The 23891-nt window shown below is 46.9% G+C and overlaps 1 protein-coding gene across 1 annotated transcript in view; it reads right to left on the bottom strand.

The window, feature by feature from the left end:
• CFAP47 (cilia and flagella associated protein 47) overlaps positions 1–23891 on the bottom strand; it is a 704026-nt gene that overhangs the window by 21440 nt on the left and 658695 nt on the right. The window contains exons 61-62 of the mRNA XM_065423211.1: positions 21437–21608; positions 9539–9700 (exon numbers count right to left, since the gene is read on the bottom strand). Of these exons, the coding sequence (XP_065279283.1) occupies positions 9539–9700; positions 21437–21608 (334 nt within the window). The remainder of the gene's footprint in view (positions 1–9538; positions 9701–21436; positions 21609–23891) is intronic.

Below are 23891 nucleotides of genomic sequence, written 5' to 3'. Positions count from 1 at the left end.
TCCCACCCCGCCATAAAGGTCTCCCCCTTGCTCTCACACAGATTGTGGAGCACACAGCAAGCTGCAATAACAATGGGAATATTGGTTTCGCTGAGATCAGAGCGAGTCAGTAAGCTTCTCCATCTCCCCTTGAGACGTCCAAAAGCACACTCCACCACCATTCTGCACTTGCTCAGCCGGTAGTTGAAGAGTTCTTTTTCACTGTCCAGGGCGCCTGTATAGGGCTTCATGAGCCAGGGCATTAGCGGGTAGGCTGGGTCCCCGAGGATCACTATAGGCATCTCCACATCCCCAAGAGTTATTTTGTGGTCCGGGAAGTAAATACCTTCCTGCAGACATCTAAACAGACCAGAGTTCCTGAAAACACGAGCGTCATGAACCTTGCCCGGCCATCCGACGTTGATGTTTGTAAAACGTCCCCTATGGTCCACCAGTGCTTGCAGCACCATTGAAAAGTAGCCCTTTCGGTTAATGTACTGGCTGGCCTGGTGGTCCGGTCCCAGGATAGGGATGTGAGTTCCATCTATAGCCCCACCGCAGTTTGGGAATCCCATCGCGGCGAAGCCATCTATGATGACCTCCACGTTTCCCAGGGTCACTAGCTTTGAGAGCAGTAGCTCAACGATTGCGTTGGCTACTTGCATGACAACAATCCCCACGGTAGATTTGCCCACGCCAAAGTGGTTCGCGACTGACCGGTAGCTGTCTGGCGTTGCAAGCTTCCAGAGGGCTATGGCCACTCGCTTCTGGACAGTCAGGGCTACTCGCATCCGGGTGTCCTTGCGCTTCAGGGCAGGGGACAGCAACTCACAAAGTTCCAGGAAAGTCCCCTTCCGCATGCGAAAGTTTCGCAGCCACTGTGATTCATCCCAGACCTGCAGCACTATGCGGTCCCACCAGTCCGTGCTTGTTTCCCGGGCCCAGAATCGCCGTTCCACAACATCAACATGACCCATTGCCACCATGATGTCCTCGGCGCGGGGTCCCGTGCTTTGTGACAGGTCTGTGCCACTCTCATACTTCAGGTCCTCACCGCGCTGCCGTAGCCTCCTCGCCCGATTTCTCAGCATCTGCCTCTGGGAAAGGTGGATGATAAGGTGCGAGGTGTTGACAACGGCCATAACTGCAGCAATGGTCGCAGCGGGCTCCATGCTCGCAGTGCTGTGGCGTCCGCGCTGTCACTGACCAGAAAAGTGCGCAAACTGATTTCCCGCCGGCGCTTTCAGGGAGGGAGGGCGGGAGTGACGGTTGGATGACGACAGTTACCCAAAACCACCCTCGACACATTTTTTTCCCCAGAAGGCATTGGGGGCTCGACCCAGAATTCCAATGGGCAGCGGGGACTGCGGGAACTGTGGGATAGCTGCCCACAGTGCACCGCTTCCAATGTCGACGCTTGCCCCGTTAGTGTGGACTCACAAAGTCGAATTACTGTCCTTAGTGTGGATACACACGTTCGACTTTGTAATATCGATTCCACATATTCGATTTAAGTAAAATGAACTACTCTCGTAGTGTAGACTTACCCCTAGGCTCATAACCTGGGGGTCATCATCTGCTCCTCATTCTCTTCTTACACCTGTTTGTGTCCAAATCTTGCCGTTTCTTCTTCCACAATGCTTAAAAGATCTGACCCTTCCTCTGTCATGACAGCCACAGCTTTCTTCTGTACCTTGATTACTGCTATCTCCTCCTCCTCCTCCTCCAGATATAGGTTTCGATGACAACCTCATTGCCTCCTCCAGTCCATCCCAAATGTGGCTGCAAACATTTTGGTGTCCTTCAGTCTCATGGCATCTTCCACCTTTGCTGGCTCCCTCTTGATGATTGCCCATTCTGTTCATTCCCTCTGAAGCATCTGGCATTGGCCACTGTTGGAAGACAGGATTCTGGGCTAGATGGACCATTGGTCTGACCCAGTGTGGCTGTTCTTATGTTCTTTTCCATCAGGAAATTTGAATTTGTTGTCCTGGCCTTTAAGGCACTGCATAAACATTCCCCACCCTATTTACCTGAACTGGTCTCTTATCACACTGGCTGCCCTTGCCCTGTCCATGCTTTCAAATATGCCAGTCTTGATGTCCCATATTCCATTTATCCCACAACTATCTCTGGGAAAGTGAGAGCATTAAGAATGGATTTAAATGAGGAGATGATGGTGTCTGGCAGACCACAAAGGGAATGCCATTCTATGCCTAGGGGCAAACGTGAAAAAAATAACACGTGAAGAGAGAGGGAAAAGGGGATAAAACACAAAATAGCTTTTGACTTTTTTCTAAATAAAAATTAGCTTACCTATGAATAGCTAAAGAAGGAAGAGGAAACAATTAAACAACTGGGGAATGGGAATATCATTATTGTCTCCTCTTCCTTCTACCCTCCCGCCCACCCTCCCAAAAAAGGCAAGCAAACCTGAAACACGACATAGTACAGTATTATATGTGCCATGATTAAGGCAACTACATCTTAATTTGTGAAACTGAGGGAAGGATAGCTCAGTGGTTTGAGCATTGGTCTGCTAAACCCAGGATTGTGAGTTCAATCCTTGAGGGGGCCATTTAGGGATCTGGGGCAAAAATCTGTCTGGGGATTGGTCTTGCTTTGAGCAGGGGGTTGGACTAGATGACCTCCTGAGGTCCCTTCCAACCCTGATATTCTATGATTCTATTTTAATTAAACAGTCGAACAATTCTTCTTTGAGATGTTGTCAATATCGGTGTATTCATGGGTTCTCATTCCCAGGAACAACTTTGCCTTGCACAACTAGCTTTTAAAAAGAAAATCTCTCATTCATAATTCAGCTACTTAATATTTTATGGTGGTTCCTTCCTCTGTGGAAATGTCCCACATTTCCTGGGTAAATGGCATGCTCCATGTTAAGGAATCCATGTAGAATTTATGTGGGGCTATATTGTGCTGCTGTTGAAGAATAGTTCTCCTTTCATGAGAAGGTTTGTGAATGATTTTCTTGGTAATGAACATAGTGTTTTTCTTCTAATAAGTTATAAAGAAGCGAATAGTTGTTGATTTTATAGTACCCAAAACTGTGCCAGGCAACTAACATAGGACATGAAAAGACACAATCCTTTCCCTCAAAAGCCTACAATATAGTTAATAATCAACTTTAACATAGCTACTAAGTTAAATATTTAAGATGGGACTCGCCCAGCAGCTCTGTTATTAGTGAAACATGTTACCATAGAAGAGCTCCAGGTTCAGTACCATCCTCCCATTTCCCAGGCCAGCAGAGACTAAAGGCTGGTCTACACTTCACAGTTAGGTTGACATAAGGCAGCTTGTCTCGACCTAATTATGTCAGTGTCTACACTACAGCCTTCCTCCTGCTGATGTAAGTGCCCTGCTACACCGACATAACTCCACCTCCAAGAGAGGTTTAAGGCTTATGTCGGTGTAGTTAGGGCAATGCAGTGTCTGTGTAGATACTGCATTCCTTACATCGGCCGTGAAATTGACAAGAAAGCCCAGCTGCCCCCTGCTCCTTTGGAGAGCTGGGCAGCTGGAACCCGCTTCCGGCTGGGAGCTGGGGCAAGAAGCCCGGGTGGCCTCCCCTCCCCTCCCCTCCCCTCCCAATTGATAAGGCTGCCCCCACTCCCAGTGAGGTGCGGGAAGGAGGGGGGTGAGAAGCCCCTAGTGGCTTCTCCCACTCCCGGTGGTGAACAGAGAGTGGAGGGGGGGAAGCCCCCCACTGGGATCCTGTGGGGCAGCTGGGCTCCCGGCAGGGAGCTACCAGCGGAGCTAAGAGACCAGGCCCTCAGCTCCCCACACTGCGGACATGCACCACCGCAGTGATTACCGCAGTGGCTGTAAATTGACCTAAATAGGTTGACTTACATTTCTAGAGTAGACATACCCTAAGAGGCAGTACATTTATATCTCCAAGAGCTTCTGTGCCTAAGCCAAGGAAGGCACACACAGACTTGGTCAGATAAGGTCCTTACTATATGGTGTTTTCAGGAGAGGCACATGCATGAAATAAATCTTAAGGTAGATTTCTATGCCAGGTCAGAGCCCATTATGAACGAAGAGGTGCAAATATATCTTCCAGCCTTTGAGTTTTATAATTACTGTCACAGGCTACAGTAATCGAGGTTAGATATTAATGACCAAGCCAATGTTAACACCCTTCTTAACGAATACGGAATAGCAACTAGAAAATAAATCCATGGTACCAGCAAGTGTGAGATGCAGTTTTTATTGTGTATTTCCACCTTTTGGTTTAATCCTTAGATTATTCTGTAAGTAGCAGTTTATGCTAATTTGTATTCAAATCATTCTTGATGTTGGATAGTGCTAAACATAGATGTTTTAATGAATTCTAGAAATCTATGTTCTCAATACAAAGAAATAAGAGATCCTTCTGCAATGTCTATAAAAATCCTTGTTAGGCCCACCATACCTGTTTTACAGCCCTGAATGTATAACATAGTCTTCATTATATTATGGCCTTTGCAAAATATCCGTGAAATTTACACTAGTCTTCCTTAAACCTGTCAGTAAGGTAACTCTTTGTCACTTCAGTTTAGGAGAAGCATTCCATATTGATTGCTGCCCTTTGATATACAGCATGTTTCTCCTCATAATTTACAGGGGCTGAAAGCTGAGTTTGAAAACCCGAGTCTTCAGGGAAAGTCATAGGAGTTTTGATCCAAATATACTTTTTTTTTCTAGTAAGAGAAGAGTAACCTATGTTACTTATTTAGAGACATTTAACTCCACAGGAAAATAATGCTTGCAATTTGTGAATGCTATGGTATAGTTTCAACAACAGTTGAATTACTAGAAGTAAAGCTCATAATGATATCATTGCTGATGGGCACTCTGAACAGAGGTCTAATAAACTACCAAATTCACATTTTTAAGCAGCCTTATTAGCTATTATAAAATTCTACAAAGCTAAGTTTTATTTGAAAAGCACAAGTTAGATGATGGGCACTTTTCAACAAAATGATGACATAGAGAGAATAATAATGTCTCCATCATTTATCAGAATTGATTACATTTTGTACCTGTCCGAAAGCAACTTAGGTTTAATCAATCACTCTAAGGCTAGGTCTACACTACCCGCCGATTAATCGATCTCTCGGGGATCAAATTATCGCGTCTCGTCGGGACGCGACAATCGATCCCCGAATCGACGCTCTTACTCCACCAGCGGAGGTGGGAGTAAGCGCCGTCGACGGGGAGCCGCGGAGGTCGATTTTGCCGCCGTCCTCACAGCGGGGTAAGTCGGCTCCGATACGTCGAATTCAGCTACGCTATTCACGTAGCTGAATTTGCGTATCTTAAATCGACCCCCCCCCCGTAGTGAAGACCTGCCCTAAGGCATGTGCCTTAGACCCAAAAGAGATTTTAACCTCACTGATGACCCTGCACCCTTGGAAATATAGAATCTTTAAAACTCCAAAAGCAGAGTGACAAAAGCCTGGTTACATGGTGAAATACCCGAGTCAGGGGAGGAAAGGACTTTGGTGCCTCCATGTTATGAAAACAGAAGCAGATCTGGGATTTTTCAAACCTTCTTTAAGGTAAGATTTCCTTTTTATTTTTCGTTGTAAGGATAGCTAGATATGCCAACTGGTGAGTTACTTCCCCCTATTCCAACTCCTTTATGAACTTACATCTTAAATATGTTAAACACCAAACACCACATTACTAAAAAGCATGATTATAAACCTTTTTTGGTGACCCTGCTTTAAATGTTCCAATATCAATATTTACATTATGTCAACTACATATTTACATTATGTCAAGAAAAAATAAGAGCTCAGTCACTATTTGTACTTTATAACTGCACTACATGAAAAATACCAAGTTAAAATATTCTAATTACATCTCTGGATTGTTGGGAGAATTTAATAGAATTGTCATGAAGTAGATTGAATGACATCAAAATCCAGAACTCATTTTTGGTTTTGTGTGTGTGTGTGTGTGTGTGTGTGTGTGTGTGTACAGATATAGATATACGCGTGCGCGCGCGCACACACACACACACACACACACACAACATTTAATAAACGAATTTGCTTGCAGCATACATAATTAAATAATTCTGGCATGCTGCTAATTCTAGTGAAATACAGCAGTAAAGTCAGAAATATTTTTTCAAAGCTGACAGTGTAAAACAGGCTTCATTTTTCCCTTCAGAGGTCTGAAAAGCATAGAAAAATGTATAGTTTTTAAAATGAGAAACAAATGACAGACTCAAACATAGAGCCAAAATGTCCTGTGTACCATTCTTTAGGCAGCACTGAAATTAACCTTGGATAGCCCTTTGTGACCAAGAAACTCCTTTATAACAAATTAACTCTGCATAACAGGGGTGGGTGAACTGATAGGTGAAGTAAGAACCAGTTTGAACTCATAATCACGCAAAGCTCTGAGAATTAGATTGATATAGCTAACTCTGCCACATCCAGTCCTGTCCTACTTTCCTACTCATTAAAGAATCCTTTCCCAGTAGAGCTGGTAGCACATTTTTTTGCTGGAATGATTTTATGTCAAAAAATGCCCTTTTTGTAAAACCAAGATTTTCTGAAAGAAAATTTCAATATTGCCGAAAAATTTGGATTTTCCATCAGGAAAATTGGAATGATGGTTCCCAGGCTGCCTGAAAGTGACAGAAGCTTTCCTGAAGTGCTGCTGAAGCAGAAAGCCCTGGCGCTGCCTCCCCACCTCTCCTGCAGCTCCAGGAGCCACAGAGGCAGAGTGTAATGCCATTTGGATTGCCCTAAGGACGAGGACCCACATCTTCCAGGATCTGCAACAGCAGGGCAAAGCCCACAATGTCAGGAGTTCTAGTTTCCTTGCTGTGGAACCAGGGTCTCTTGTTCCAGGGCAGCCCTACTATGTGGACTGCCCCAGGCTGGGATCCGACAGTTTCCAGACTCCTAGGGCTGCCCACTCAGCAGTCATGAAATTTTGAAAAAAATCATCATGTTGTGATTCAGAACAAAATGAACCAGAAATCTGACATTTCAGCCAGCTCTGTCTCCCAGTTTTACCCTAAATTCAACTCTAGCTCTTTTCCACAGTCAGAAATGGGGGGGAAATAGCTCAGTGGTTAGAACATTGGCCTGCTAAACCCAGGGTTGTGAGTTCAATCCTTGATGGGGCCACTTAAGGATCTGGGGCAAAATCAGTACTTGGTCCTGCTAGTGAAGGCAGGGGGCTGGACTCAATGACCTTTCAAGGTCTCTTCCCGTTCTAGGAGATAGGATATCTCCATTTAAAAAAAAAATCACATATACACACTTGTCTTTGGGAGATATTGCATGGGATTTTCTTCTTTTAAGAAGTATATATATTTGAGCCCAAACAAGTTGAACAGATCCACTTAAATTTTGAATTTATTGACTTGTGGTAGCCAGATTTATCATACTGAGTAGTGCCTTATTCCGTCAGTAGCCCTATTTTCTTCGATGTACAATGTTATTCCCTTACTCATGATGAGTAGTATCTTACTACATGAGTAATTCCACTGAACACTGTGGTACTACTTGTGTAGTAAGGTACTAGTCAGTGTTAGTAAGGGTGGCAAAATCTGGTCCTATGAGAAGCTTTTTGATTTTAAAAAGATACTAGAAATGTTCCATGTTGGGGCTAGTAAATCCTAATCCAGCAAAACTCTAATTAAGTCACTGGGCGATTTCCTCTGTTAAGGTCTGAAAGAGTCTCAAACAAAACTTTTAATTCCTTTTTTTATATTTTATGTTTTTTAACCTGTCATTTGAGTTATACAAGCATTAAATTACATCTGATATTGAATAAGAAAGTTGCTATATTCTAAATTTTAGTTGGACACTTTTTTTTAATTCCTAAATTATAAACTCCTTTTTTCCCAACACCTACCCACAAAACAAAACCAACCCGCCTCCCCCTCCGCCCCTCCCCCAAAGCTGGAGGTTTTCAAAGCAATTTTTGACATAGCTTGCAGTACAGTACTGGGAACATTCACTGAACATGGCTGAGTGGGGGCGGGTATCCTTTTCCATTTTAAACAAGGTTATCGTTTCTCTGACAGGGAAGAGTCTGTATTGCATCATGGCACCTTCATTTATATAACTGTAATGATTCAGACTTTATTATACCTTTTTCAAGAACATTAGGTCTCTTCACTACTATCATACACCTACCAGCAGATTATAACATTGCCAGAGCAATTGCTTCACTTTTGTTCCCAAAACAACCTATTCCACTGTAGCTGATAACTTGAGCATTGTGATAGGAGGCTTTTCCAGTGTCTTGAGGAATCATCACCACTGACAGCCATCTAAAAGCTGGAACAACTGTCCATCTCAGATGTACTGCTCTTGGAAGTAAGCTCTTTTAAAAAAAAATCAATAAGGGCCAAGGACATCTTTTTATTTTGGGGATCTTACAATGACAAATTTGTTATGTATGTTAACTATCCGCTTATCTGCCAGTGTACTGAGTACACTTACTAGACATGCAATAAAAAAGCAAATTAAAAAGGGGAAAAAGCAATCTCACTTATTGATTTAAATTGTAAGCCTCATACTTTTGCTTCAAGCTCATCTTTTCCCAATAGTTTTAAATTATTCATAGGGAAACCATATAGTTGAACATCACCTTCTTGCACTGTATTAGGGACTAATACACCTCTACCTCGATATAATGCTGTCCTCGGGAGCCAAAAAATCTTACCGCGTTATAGGTGAAACCGTGTTATATTGAACTTGCTTTGATCCACCGGAGTGCGCAGCTCCGCCCCCCCGGAGCGCTGCTTTACCGCGTTATATCCGAATTCGTGTTATATCAGGTCGCGTTATATCGAGGTAGTGGTGTATGTGTTTTAATACTATACTGTTATGCAATTGTAATAAACACAGAAATTAATTACTTTAAAATCAGATTACTACTGATAATTTTCTGCGGGACTTATAAGGCGACATTACTATATGCGTACCATTATGAAAAATGTTGCTGTAGATGAAAAAAATCATTGTCAAAGTTCATTTCCTTTATCAGATTAGAAAGTATATTAGAAGTGGGCTATTGACTGTTTACATAACAAAACCAAAAGGAACACAAACAGTGCAAATTGAGGGAAATAATACAGCTTTTTAAAACAGCCTCATCTTAGTAAAAATATTTGGTCACAGTTCCAGCATTATTCTGTAATGTAAATGCCTTAGTGGTGTATCATGCAAATTTCCCCCCTATACATTCTAATGCACACAAGCATTTTAGGGCCAAACCCTGGAGAAATCCTAACTCATGGAACAAGCCCACACATGCTTATCCTTCAGTCTCAGCAGCCTACCCCATGGTTGTAGAATGCCTCTACTTCCACTATCACACCTTCAGGACAGCACTTGTGTACTGCATCACCTGCATACAGGGACACTGGAGGTAATGGATGGTGACTGATGTCACAAGAGCCACCCCCTTCACCCTGCTCCTCTTGCCCAAACCCATCCTGTCTGATGTATTTCTCTTCTGAGCATGAATCCAATCCTCAAAACCTGGATATATGCTTTATCTTTGAGAGCATTACCTTGTCTGACTTGTAAGCCTAAAGCCAATCACTGATTCTTTGTTTAAGCCGGCTGCTTCAATATTGATGACATCGTCTACTTCTGGCTCAGTGGCAAGTAACAGTATTGGAAACTTCCAGACACCACCTGTAGTGCACCGTACCACCAATGTTGCTGAATTCCTTCAAAATTAAGTTAAAAATATCATTACAAGGAAGGCATAATGAAATATAAGGGTCAATAAATCCTTGTCCAAAGTGCAAAGTAAGTCTGTGTTTCTGCAAAATTGCAGTGCATCATAATGAAAATACAGTTGGCTCTAAATTGGAATGTAAATTTTTTACGCTGTATACCATATTATCAGTCTTACTTTGGAATGGAATGTCAGCTAAACAGCTCATCTTGTTTGCTGTATGTTAGTTTTACTAAGAAATGGCCTAATGCAGAGGCAAAACAATTGGTGCGGCTGTGAGGCCTGATTCTTTTATTTACACGGTGTGACTCCATATACTGCAATGGAGTTACTCCAGATTTACACTGGTGTGGCAAGAATATGGGCCCCAATCCACAGAGGGACTATAAGCGCTGAGTCACAACACTGAGTGTTACAATGCTTAACTTTTGGGTGCCTAGCCAGCCAGTGGAATCCACAAACCCTGAGCTAGGCACCTAGGCTCCCTACAGTGGCTAGCTACAACAGTGAAATTGGTGCAGTCCCATCAGGGCCTACAAGATTATGGGGACCCAACCAGATCAAGCACAGCATTTCACCTGGAACACAGGTTCACAATGGCATTCATTCACATTTGGCGTTTGTGCCCCTCCGTCAGATGGAAGTGTGACTGGGCTAAATTTGAGCGAGTGACATTGCAAGTTGGCCCATGAGGTTGCAGCGTAACTCAGGTTTGGCCCGGCCACCCTGCCTTCATGATAGGCACCAGGTTGCAACGCCACTCATTGCTCTAATTTGGTCTGTGCCGTGTGAATATGGGAAAAGGTGATGGAGCAAACGGAGCTGCTGGACGGCTGAGATCGAGAGGAACCGCCCTAATCCAGGAGCAGAACGCTGAGTTGGGGGAATGGGGGTGTTAAGTGGCCAGGAAGGTCCTGGGGCAGGGGGTGAGGGGCTGGGTGTGAGCTGTTGGTGGGCTTTGGGGTGAGCAGGGAATGTTGAGGTCTATGAACTCTGAGGGGTTGGGGCAAGTGGGGGAAGTTGAGGAGTGGAGGGGTGAGTTGTGGGGACTGTGGGTGGAATAGGCTATGTTAGCGAGTGTTGGGGTCAGGATTCTGGGGTGAGTGGGGGATGTTTGGGGCTGTGGCCAGTGGGGCTGAGCTGTTGGGAGCTGTGGTGAGTGGGATGTATGTCAGGGCTGCTGGTATGCATGTGGGGGCTGTCAGGATAAGAGGGGCTGGTAGAAGGTTGTTGGGGTATATGTGGGAAGGGAGGGGCATTCCAGGGGTATGTGTGGGGTGGGGCATGTGTGGGGTGATGCTTTGCTGAGCAGCCTCTGATCAGAATTAATCTCTTTTCTCTGTTAGAATGTGTTTCTCCTAATTAGGCTATTTACTGGTGCACTCTAGCTCCTAAACAACATTTTGACAATAGAGAACCATTGTCAATCTGGTCTGATCAGCCAGTAAAATTGGGTTTATGGAGTTGCCCAAAAGTAGCTGGAGCATACCAGTAAATCTTTCCTCATATGTGGAAGGATCGAACCAAATCCAAATAGAATGAGAGAGAGAGAGAGAGAGAGAGAGAGAGAGAGTGTGTGTGTGTGTGTGTGTTAGCAGTATTTAGGAGATGTTACAGATATTAGTGAGGGCTGGCTCTTTATCTAGGACAGGTAACATTCCTATGATATGAAAGCAGACATACCATAAGTGCCTGACTTAGATAGTTGTGTAACGTGGACTAGATACCATGATCTATGAAAAGTGCTGAGGATGTAGTTGTTTCAATAGTGTTGTGGATTTTTTTTTTAATTGCATGGCTGTATGGATCCTTGTGTTTGGTGTCTATGACACAGAGCCCACATTTCATACATTCATAGAGTCTAAGGCCAGATCAGCCAGTCTGACCTCCTGTGTAACACAGGGCACAGAACTTCCCCAAAATAAATCCTAGATCATATCTCTTAGAAAAACATCCTATCTGATTTTCCAAAGTGGGCTGTATATTTGTGACAACACTTGTTTGCATTTGGTGCCCAGCCTTGTGATTTGTGAATGCAAAGCAAATTCTGTTTGTACTCAAATTGCAAGTTTTCCCATAGGCAAAATTGTGGGTTGAGATATAAAGATCTGGGGCTTGATTCCCCATTCCATTGCTCCTCTTTTACAGCAGTGTAACTCCATTAATTTAATTTCAGTAGAGTTGCACCAGCTTCAAACTGGAGTAACAGTGATGACTCAAGCCCTGGGGCTTTTTGACTAACTACACCTGTGCTTTGATGTGCCTTGCTACTTAAAGTTTGACATATAAAAGCTGTTGTCCATGTTTTATGTTGATATAATGTGTGTATTTATTACTAATTTGTGTAGTCTCATAATTGCTGTTGAGCAAATTTTCACTTAGATAACAGTTATTGGTAAAATGTTAGGGTTTGAATATGGGGGCTCTATCTTATGGTGACATCACACACAAGATTGATTTTTGGAGACCAGACTAGCAGTTCTTTCAGCAGAAATTGAATGAGCAAGAAAAGTTGATACATCAAAAACAGTTGCTATATTTGCAAACCAAAGGGTGGGAAAACAATGATTTTGGTTAAATTTTGTATAAATCCATAAATGAATTTTTTTTTTGGTGTGTACATAGCTTGCATATTGTGTTCCTGTATTTATGGATAAGACGGATATGTTCTGTTTTTCCAAGATGGTAAAGGTAAGCAACATTTTAGATTTTGGTGCAAAAATAGGCTAGGGACCCCTTCCTGATGCCAGAGTCCTCTGGGGCTTTGTTACATCACTGTCGCCTATACAGTGCATGGGCACAGATAGGTGCCTAAGAATGGGATCCACAAAAGCCAGCACACCAATTGGGGAGCAACCTAAGCTAGCCAATAGCAGATGCTGAGGAGAGGGGTGTGAATTTTGCCCTGTCCTTCTCAGGGATTTAGGTCCCTTCTTCCAGCCCAGACTTAGGCATCTATCTCCACTTTGTTTCCACAGCCGGGAATCCTCTCCCTGGAATCAGGCACCTAAGCTGTTCTTGCCAGGGCGACAACATTGCACACCTAACTCCACACAAAATGACCGACCAGTGCGGGGAGATGGAGGGAAAGAGGAAATCTCCCTTATTATCGGTAGTGCAGCAATTAGGGTATTTGCCCAGGATATGGGAGACCCCCGTTTGAATTCCTCCCTCTGCCTGAGGAGATGTGATTTAAACCTGGGTTTCTCACCTCTCAGGTAAATGCCTGAACTACTGGATTATGGGAGATTCTGATGTGATTCTCCTATTGAAGCTGTTCCACTATTTATAAATAAGTACATATGCTTTGCTCCGGAGAGTGACTCCATAGTCCAGTACTTAGGGCTCTCACCTGAGAGGTGGGAAACCCATGTTCAAAATCCCTTCTCCACAGGCAGAGTGGGGAATTGAACTTGAGTCTCCCACATCCCAAGTGAATTCCCTAACTTCTGGGCTAAAGGTTGTCTGTCCCCTCCTCTCCCCCACTTAACTGTTTTGTGTGGCATTAGGCATGCTTTAAGAACACCTAGCAGATTGGGCCCCACAGGCAAGGTTTTGAGGCTCTCATGGCACCTACAATTTTGAATTTAGGCCCCCTAACTCCCAATTTAGCATCCCAAATTCTTTTGTAGATCTGGGCCATGGTTTGTAGTGTGTTAAACTAATTTGTTAGAACCAAATATTTGAGATTTGACTTGTGCTTCTGAAGAAACTAGGGATGTAATAGGTTTAACAGTTTGAGGTGGGTATCTTGTGCCTTGCTTTGCCATACCTTGTCAGATGATTCAATAAATGCTATGGACACTGAGCTGATACAGAAAAGGACAGTTATCTGTTCCGTAACTGGCGTCCTTCAAGATGTGTTGCTCCTGTCTATTCCACAGTAGGTGTGCGTGCTCGCCACGTGCACCGGTGCCAGAAGTTTTTCCCTTAGCAGTACCCGTAGGAGGGGAGCACTGCTGCGACCCCTGGAGTGACGCCTCTATATCGCGCTATAAGGGGAGCTGCGCGCTCCCCCCACCCTCAGTTCCTTCTTGCCAGACAACTCCGACAGAGGGGAAGGAGGGCGGGATGTGGAATAGACAGGTAACTGTCCTTTCTTCTTCGAGTGATTGCTCCTGTGTATTCCACAGTAGGTGACTCCAAGCTATATCTGATGGAGGTGGGTAGGAGTTTAAAGGTTATCGGGACGGAGTACCACCCTACCAAACCCGGCATCATCCCTTGCTTGGGAGACGATCGCATAGTGTGAGGAAAAAGTGTGGACAGATGACCATGTGGCAGCCCTACATATGTCCTGGATAGAGACGTGGGCTACATAGGCGGCCGACGAGGCTTGAGCTTGCGTGGAATGTGCCTTCACTATAGGCGGTGGGGGAACCCCAGCCAAGTCGTAACACGTGCGTATACACGAGGTGATACAGCGGGAAATGCGCTGGGTGGAAACTGGTTGCCCCCTCAATCGCTCGGCCGACGCAACGAATAGTTGCGAGGACTTCCTGAACTGCCTGGTTCGGTCCAGGTAGAAGGCCAGCACTCTTCGTACGTCTAGCGTGTGTAGGCAGCGTTCCTCGTTGGAGGAATGGGGCTTAGGACAGAGTACCGGTAGGAAAATGTCCTGATCCATATGGAAGGCGGAGACCACCTTCGGGAGAAAAGCGGGGTGTGGGCAAAGCTGAACCTTATCTTTGTGGAAAACCGTATACGGGGTTCCGAGGTCAAGGCCCTAAGCTCCGAGACGCGACGGGCTGAGGTGATAGCCACCAAGAAAGCCACTTTCCATGACAAGTGAGACCAGGAACACGTGGCCAAGGGTTCAAAGGGAGGACTCATGAGGCGGGATAACACTAGGTTCAGATCCCATTGCGGGACCAGGGCCCTGGCATACGGGAAAGCACGATCTAGGCCCTTTAAAAAGCGGGAGGTCATGTGATGGGAGAACACCGATTGACCTTGCACCGGGGGGTGGAAGGCCGAAATGGCCGCTAAATGAACCCTGACAGAGGCAGGAGCTAGCCCTTGGGTTCTAAGGGACAGTAGGTAATCGAGAATAAGCTGGAGGGATGCGGATGACGGGGAGGCGCCCCGCTCTCTCGCCAACCTGGAGAACCTAGACCATTTGGCAAGGTACGTCCGCTGTGTGGACGGCTTTCTGATCTCCAGCAGAATTCATCTTACATTCTCCGAACACCTTCCCTCCTCCTCGTTTAACCATTGAGCAGCCATGTTGTCAGGTGGAGCGTGGCCAGGTTGGGGTGGAGAAGGCATCCCCTGTCCTGGGAGAGTAGGTCGGGATGAAGCGGCAGCCTCCGCAGGGGGGCCGCTAAAAGTTGCAGAAGGGTCCCGTACCAATGTTGACAGGCCTAATCCGGGGCTATGAGGATAACCCTCGACCTGTCTGCCTTTACTTTTTGCAGAACCTTGCCTATCAGGGGGAAGGGTGGAAAGGCATAGAACAGTTGGCCTGACCATCGGAGGAGGAACGCGTCCGAGATCGCTCCCCTTTTTGCCCCTGCCCTGGAGCAGAACTAGGGGCAGCGTCTGTTTTGGGCTGTAGTGAAGAGGTCGACCCGGGGAACTCCCCACCCTTGGAAGAGCTGATGGGTGACCTCCCAGTGGAGTGACCACTCGTATTGGTGGGAAAACACCCTGCTGAGGTGATCAGCTCGCACATTGCGTGTGCCAGGTAGGTGGAAGGCCCGTAGGGAGATATCGTGGGCTGTACAAAACTCCCAGAGGTCCAGAGCTTCCTGGCACAGGGCCGAGGAGTGCTTGCCCCCCTGCCTGTTGATGTAATACATCGCGGACGTGTTGTCCGTGAGGACTCTGACCGCCTTCCCGCGAAGGTGCGGACTGAACGCTATGCACGCCAGGCGCACTGCCCCGAGCTCCCTGACGTTTATGTGCAGAGACAATTCCAAGGTCGACCACCTGCCTTGGGTTTGAATGTTCCTTATATGGGCTCCCTAGCCCAGGCCCGAGGCATCCGACACCAGGTCTAGTGAGGGAGGGGTTTCCCGGAAGGGGATCCCGTTTAGCATATTGCTCGGGAGGGACCATCATTGCAGCGTGGCCACCACATTGGGTGGCATCGTGACTACCTTGTCCAGGCTGTCCCTGGACTGGGAATACTGGGAGGCCAACCAGAGTTGGAGGGGCCTCATTCTGAGCCTGGCATGTCGCACCATGGACCTGCATGCTGCCATGTGACCCAGGAGTTGAAGGCACACCCTTGCTGTCATCATGGGGAAGGTCATGACCAAGGCTACGAGACTTTTGAGTGTCTCGAATCTGTCCTGGAGAAGAGAGGCTGTAGCCTCTACTGAGTCTAGCAGAGCCCCTATGAAATGTATGCGCTGGGCTGGTACCAACGTGGACTTGGCCTCGTTCACCACAAGGCCCAGACAGCAGGAATTGCATCTGGGTCTGCACCTGGGACTGGGAGCTGCCCTTGAGGAGCCAATCGTCCAGGTAAGGGAAAATTTGCAGCCCGTTCCTCCGGAGGTGGGCTGCCACCACTGCCATGCATTTGGTAAAAACCCTGGGGGCCGTGGAAAGGCCGAAGGGGAGGACCGCAAACTGGTAATGGTCCCGCCCTACCAGGAAGCTTCGACTGTGGCCCTCGAAAATATGGATGTGGAAATACGCATCCTGGAGGTCCAGGGACGCAAACCAATCCCCCGGGTCTAAGGAGGGGATGATGGAGGTTAGGGACACCATGCGGAACTTGTAGCGGACCATAAACCTGTTGAGGTTCCGCAGGTCGAGGATGGGCCGGAGCCTGCCTTTTACCTTTGGGATCAGGAAGTACCGGGAGTAAAATCCCTTGCCCTGAAATTCCACTGGTACCCTCTCCATCGCACCTAGGTTGAGAAGGCGCGCCATCTCTTGGTTTAGGAGAGCAGCACATTCCCGGTCCCCGAGGTCCTCCCGGGGCGGGGGGTAGTGGAGGGGCGGTGAGGTGAACTGCAACGTGTAGCCCCTGGAAATCATGCTGAGGACCCACTGGTCCAACGTTATATGGGACCACTGCACTCGGAATGCAGATAAACGGTTGCAGAACACAAACTTTATTAACTGAGGGGCATCTGTGGCAACAGGCCCAGTGGCCCCCCGCAAAGAGTCAAAACCGCCTCTTCCCCTGCCTCCTGCCCTTTGAGGGGCCTGGTCGCGGGGCTGAGCGGGACTGACGCTGAGACCTGCGTCTCTGCTCCCTCGGTCGCTTAGGAGGGGGTTCATATCTACCCCTAGCGGGGGGAGTGGAGGTCTGCGGCCTAGGTTTGTCCTTCGCTGGTGGGACATATAGGCCCAGAGTTTGCAGGGTAGTGCGGGAGTCTTTCATCCCATGCAGGTGAACATCGGTTTGGTCCACAAACAGTGCTTTCCTGTCGAAGGGAAGGTCTTGCATCAGAGACTGAGACTCTGCAGAGACCAGACAGGAGAAGCCATGACGCCCTTCGCATGGATATGGCTGACGCCATAGAACGGGCTGCCGCGTCCACCGCATCCGATGCGGCTTGGAGGGCTGCTTTCGCCGCTGCTGCCCCTTCCTCCACCAGAGCCTTGAACTCTTTCTTGTCCCGCTCTGGGAGAAGAGGCTCGAACTTCGGTAGAGACCCCCACAAGTTAAAATCATAGCGGCTCAACAGGGCTTGGTGATTTGCCACCCGAAGTTGAAAGCTTGCAGAGGAATAAACTTTCCTGCCAAAAGAATCAAGTCTCTTGGCGTCTTTGTCCTTGGGGGTGGGTGCAGGCTGGCCGTGGCGTTCCCGATGCTTGACTGACTCCACCACCAGGGAGTTAGGTGCCGGGTGGGAATACAGGTACTCATGTCCCTTAGCAGGAACAAAGTACTTTCTCTCCGCTTTCTTGGAGATGGGCACCAAGGAAGCTGGGATCTGCCACAGGGCAGTCGATATGTTGGCCAGACCTTGGTGAAGGGGTAAGGCCACACGGCCCGGTGCCGAGGAAGACAGAACATTGAAAAGGGTGTCTGACGGCTCTCCATCTCCTCAGCTTGGAGTTGGAGATTCGAGGCTACTCTTTTGAGGAGCTCCTGGTGAGCCTTAAAGTCCTCTTGTACAACAGACAGAGGTGCCGGCAAAGGGGCCGGTCCAGCTACCAGGGCGTCAGGGGGTGCCGCTGGTTCGACTCCCAAGACCGAGTCCGGACCCAGTGCCGCCAGTTCGGTGCCCGTCGACTTTTGACTCTGTCGAGGGGGGGATGCTGAATGGGTCTGAGACGCCCCGGTTAGCGAGCGCGGTCTCACCTGGGCAGGCAAGTGCGGCCACGGTGCCCATTGACACCATTGGCCCTGCCACGGTGCCCCTTGCCACTGACTGGCTTGGGTGCCGAGTGGTGCAGGCTGCTCTCGGGGCCCGGTGTGGCTCGGGGACGGGCGGCTGGGTGCCGAGGCCGAGGTCGCCGTTGACCGCACGGTGCCGTAGGAGCGACGGGAGCGTCTACAGTTGTGCCAGTGCCGGCCTCGAGAACTGGACCTCGACAACGATGAGGAGCGGTACTCGACTGAAATGCTGCTCTCATAGTCATCCCAGCGATTGTAGCTTCGACACTTCGGTGCCGATAACGCCCGAGGAGAGCTCCGTCTATGGCAGGGGTCGGCAAAGTTTGGCACGCGGCTCGCAAGGGTAAGCACCCTTGTGGGCCGGGCCAGTTTATTTACCTGCTGACGTGGCAGGTTCGGCCGATCGCGGCCCCCACTGGCTGCGGTTCGCCGTCCCGGGCCAATGGGGGCGGCGGGAAGCCGCGGCCAGCACATCCCTTGCCCGGGACGGCGAACTGCGGCCAATGGGGGCCGTGATCGGCCGAACCTGCCGCGTCACAGGTAAATAAACTGGCCCGGCCCGCCAGGGTGCTTACCCTGACGAGCCGCGTGCCAAACGTTGCCGACCCCTGGTCTATGGTGTCTAGCGGAGCGGGCACTCGAGCATGAGCATCCATAATGATGGCATCGGGATCTGCTCCTGTAGCTCCTATCCGAAGAGGAGCGTCGACGCCCTTTGTCTCGGTGTGTGCGCTCCCGATGGGGAGTGGAGGACCTTCGAGACTCCCGCGCGGGCGAGTCAGCGAGTCTGATCGGAGTACAGGGCTGACGTGAGCTATGGGAGGACCTCGTCCAACGGGGCACACGGTCCTCGGAATGCGGGCTGTCCCTTGCCAGGGAGGGCTGGTGTGCTCCCAACGGCGGCTTCCCTCGGGACCGGGGGCCTGTCTCGGGCAGCGCACCCGGCACCAGAAGGGAGAGGATGTCACGCGCGGCCTGTGCAGCCTCCAGCATAGACGGCATTCTCACCGCGGGAGAGGCACACACGCACGGACGGGACCGGACTACCCCGCTCGGCCCGAGTCAGCGGTCTTGGTCCCGAGGGGGATCGTGGGCTGCCCAACTCGGGTCCGGCCTCACCCCTGTCCTTGTGTCGGCGCCGCTGAGTCTTCCCTTGCTTCTTAGCGGGTGAGCGGTGCCGACTGGTGGAGGGCGCCTTGCTCCTCACCGAGGATGAGGCACCTGGTGCCGAGTCCGATCGACGCGCCGGTGCCGGGGCCAAAGCAGATTCCATTAGCAAGACCCGGAGCCGGGTATCTCTCTCACGTTTTGTTCAAGGCTTGAACGACCTACAGATCTTACAGCGATCGGTTACGTGAGTCTCACCCAAGCAGCAAAGACACTGAGTGTGCGGGTCGCTTCTTGGCATAGAACTGCGACAGGAGTCGCACGACTTGAAGCCTGGGGCACGGGGCATGCCCCACACCAGGCCACTAACTAAGGAAGTTATCCAACTATGGAGAAGATGAGTACTACTAAGGCTACTAGAAGGGCTACAGCAAGACTGGAGCACAAAGTTCCGACAACCTTCACTGGTGGCAAGAAGGGACTGAGGGTGGGGGGAGAGCGCAGCTCCCCTTATAGTGTGATATAGAGGCGCCACTCCAGGGGTTGCAGTGATCCCCTCCTACGGGTACTTGTAAGGGAAAAACTTCCGGCACCGGTGCACGTGGCAAGCACGCACACCGACTGTGGAATACACAGGAGCAATCACTCCAAGAAGAACTACTTTTACCCCCACCTTTCTACACACTGTTTTATGGGTCTTAGGTACAAACAGATGCTAGAGATAGAGGAACTTCTCAAATCTAAATGATATCAATGAGAAGGTTAAGTGCATTTTATATAATAAATGAAAAGTGGCTGCTCCTCTGTTAAATTTCCTTGATCTCTGCTATATTTTGTTTATGGCTAGCCTAGCATGTGTCCTGAACTTATCAAACCATCTCTCCTGTTGACAAATAGGTTTTGATCAAATCATATTTTAAAATGAGATATGTATGAAAAGATACTGTTAGTGAGCTCAATCACTTATAGTCAAATTCAGTGGATGCCTCATTTGTGTATTCAAGGGCAAAGTTCAATATTCAAGTGCAGTTGAAGGTCATTTCTATTCATAAAGCCAAGGATAGGATTCTTATATCAGCTATCCAGTCCAAAGGCTTTTCCAGTGTACTGCACCTTACACTAGGTATGGCCACCAAGGAACAGGTAAATACCCATAGTTTCTTGGAATTCCCTTTATCACAGGGCTCCAGATTCACCCCGATTTAAAACAAATTAGGACTGTTAATTAATCGCAGTTAACTAACGTGATTAACTCAAAAAAATCAATTGCGATTAAAAAAATTAATTGCGATTAATAGCAGTTTTAATCACACTGTTAAACAATAATAGAATACCAATTGAAATTTATTAAATATTTGGGATGTTTTTCTTCATTTTCATATATATTGATTTCAATTACAACACAGAATACAAAGTGCACAATGTCACTTTCAGGTGACATTGTAAATAAGAAGTGGGCAGCATTATCTCCCACAAATGTAAACAAACTTGTTTGTCTGAGCAATTGGGTGAACAAGAAGTAGGACTGAGTGGACGTGTAGACTGTAAAGTTTTACATTGTTTTATTTTTGAATGCAGTTATTTTTTGTACATAATTCTACATTTGTAAGTTCAACTTTCATGATAAAGAGGTTGCACTACAGTACTTGTATTAGGTGAATTGAAAAATACTATTTCTTTTGTTTCTTTTTTACAGTGCAAATACTTGTAATCAAAAATAAATATAAAGTGAGTGCGGTATACTTTGTATTCTGTGTGGTAATTGAAATCAATATATTTGAAAATATGGAAACATTCAAAAATATTTTAATAAATGGTATTCTATTATTAACAGCGCGATTAATCGTGATTAATTTTTTTAATCGCTTGACAGACCAAAAACAAATGTTAAAAACACATAGGGACACTTTTCCAAGAGAGGTGGTCTCTCCTGGCTTCTCTGGTTGCCATGAGACTTGGATTTTGATACTGCTATAAGTTGTTAGTTGATGTTGCTAGGGCTGTACCATTGCCAGTGCTCCACTCTACTTAGTACAGTGATACATGCATAACCAGAGTAACAACTTCACAGAACCTTCCCAACCCGCGTCTAAGATGAACCACTGGCAGTTTTAATATCAGAGCATCACAATGGAGAAGGGCAAGTAAGCACACCCCAAATGTTTGTTGTTAGAGGAAAAACAGAGAGAGGCAGAGCAGAGAGAGGGACATATGGGCAGGAGTGGAAAGACAAAGGAATATATTGCGCCCACTACTTCCAGTAAGTCTCATAGCAGATATGGATGCTTTAGAGGTTCAGGAACAGAGACTTACCTCATTGGTTTGTTAGGTGCAAATACGATATTGAAGGTCAGTGTTATAATCCCGGACTCTGCATCCCGATCTTTTTGCACCAGATTTATAGCCACTGAAGACTCTAGCTGAGATTTAACTTTATTAGATTCATATTGAATTTCATACAGAAATTCATCTGTTGTAGAAAAACCTAAATGAAACAAGCACAGAAGATCAATTTGTGAATGTTCTAAATGCAAGCATTCTTCTTTCTAACAGGATTATAATTGTAAAGATGTGTTTTGGTACTGGGTATAACATATATCAATTAATAAACGGGTAGGTATCTAAAAGTGGAGACCTCTGCCTTCTGGCTGAACAGGGAATTTCACTACTTTCCATTGGTGGGGTGGAGAATCTCAGACAAAAAGAGAAAGGAAAAAAAGGAAAAATCAGTCAGGAGAAGCTTAATGCTTATACTTCTGCTCTGATGATCAATGCTTTGGTTACCACTTTTCACAGGCAAGAGAGGTATTTCTAATTAATGAGACAAAAGTAAGTTAGAAGAGCATGATGCTGTTTGCTGCTAATGCCACTAGGGTACTATCCAAATATCCCTCATTTGGAACATCATTGTCAGTGCTTACTGCCAACCAGAGAAGCAGTTGCTGTACTGAAAATAGCAAAGCTGTCATTCGCAACCTGTCTTCTCTCAACCACTGTAGAAACTATTAAAAGGCCACGAAGCAATGTTGTAAGATTAACCATTTGAACATCTTGAAGCACCTATTACAGCTGGTAAAAACACCAGCCTGTCCTTATGAGAATCCACTGTGTACCCTGGGCTCTATTAAGGGGGAAAATAATTGAATAAGGGGGAAGTATGTTGCTGATCCAGGTAAATTAGAAGTATTAAGGGCCATGTTTCTGGGCTATCCTAGCAAAAAAGATGTGAATTATATTGGGAGTGGATTTTTATTTGGCTTTCAGATCCAATATGAAGGAAAGAGAGACAAGTGCAGGCAAAGAATTTAAGATCCATATAGTTCAAAGAAAAATTCAGGAGGCAGTAGCAGCCAAAAAGGCACCTGGTCCCTTTGGGAGTTCACCAATGCTGGACCTGTGGCTTTTGCCTCTGGCTTTGATTCAGAAAAAAAACTAAGAGCGAGTACAGAGAGTAGTACACCTTGTGCCTTACCCCTGCTGCCCCTCTATTAACAACAATATTGATCTTAATCTATGTTCAGTTTGATATTCCTCATTTGATACAGCAGTAGCCATGATAAAGAGATGTGGCCAAGGTGCACAGTTAGCAAAGTGTGACATTAAGTCTACATTTCAGTTGCTCTCTGTCCATCCCAAGGATTTTAACTTGTTTCCAGTTTGAAGGTTACTACTGTTTGGATTGATATTTGCCAATGGGCTGTTCCATCTCTTGTTCAGCTTTTGAGAAGTTTAGTACAATGCTAGAATATTGGGCTGTGAGGAAAACAGGCTTACATAGGTGGTTCATTCTCTTGATGACTTTCTCTTTGCAGGAAAGTTGGGAACAGGCAAATGTGCCCATCTATTGAGTGCTTTTCAGAGGATGGGTGCACACTTGGGTGTCCCACTGGCTCTGAAATGACAGAACGGCCAACACAGAAGTTGACATATTTGGGAACTGAGTTAGTCCAAATGCAAGGTTTATCACAGCTACCCAGGGAGAAGCTGGATAATGTAAAGATGTTAATATGGGCAACATGGAGTGCTGGAAAGATTACACTCAGGCTAGTGGGCATTCCTGGACTTGGCCATCACTAGGCATGCCAGGGTTTACACAAACCTTGTTATTTACAATTGTAGGAGACATTGGGAAGAAGGTTGGGGTCCAGATCCACGGACATTCTATTATGCATTGGGACCACATGCGGGCAGCTAGGTCAGTAGGTGGATCGTATCCGAGCTTCAAGGCTGAAGCCATTTGCCTTTGGTGGTGTGGCAGATGGGGTATGAGTTGGAATCAGCACACGCCCCTGCTGCACTCTTTGAGGGCTGAGCTATAGCCACATGTCCTGATTACTTGCCTGGACAAAAATGGTCTTGCAAGTTGCACTGCTTTAAATTTAAGGATTAGAGGGATATGAGCTGATTATGCATTTATGGCCTCACACTCGATTGGTTTGGTCGGAGATGCTTGAAAGACGAGTTTGGCGGGTAGCCATTGAGCCAGCCTGCATTGACAGGATATGGAAAAATATGAACCGTGAGGTAGCCAGGATAATTTTGGGAGGGGTAGGGGCAGTGATAACACACAGGGATATCAGATACAATGGCCCTGAACTAGTGACCAGTGTGAGTAAAAGCTAAAAGGGCCAGCTTCCAGAGCTAAATGAGACCCAGGATTGTGCAGTTGGACCTTGTGATCATGAGAGGGAAGAGCTTGAAGTCTTTGAGGACTGAGGTGTCCCCTATTCATCCTTGTGGCCTCTGTCACTCCACCTCCCTTATGCAG

The sequence above is a fragment of the Emys orbicularis genome, chromosome 1, assembly GCF_028017835.1.
Source record: "Emys orbicularis isolate rEmyOrb1 chromosome 1, rEmyOrb1.hap1, whole genome shotgun sequence".
Lineage (NCBI taxonomy): Eukaryota > Metazoa > Chordata > Testudines > Emydidae > Emys > Emys orbicularis.
The sequence above is the reverse complement of the archived record's forward strand: the minus strand, read 5'-3'. Positions and strand labels throughout refer to the sequence as shown.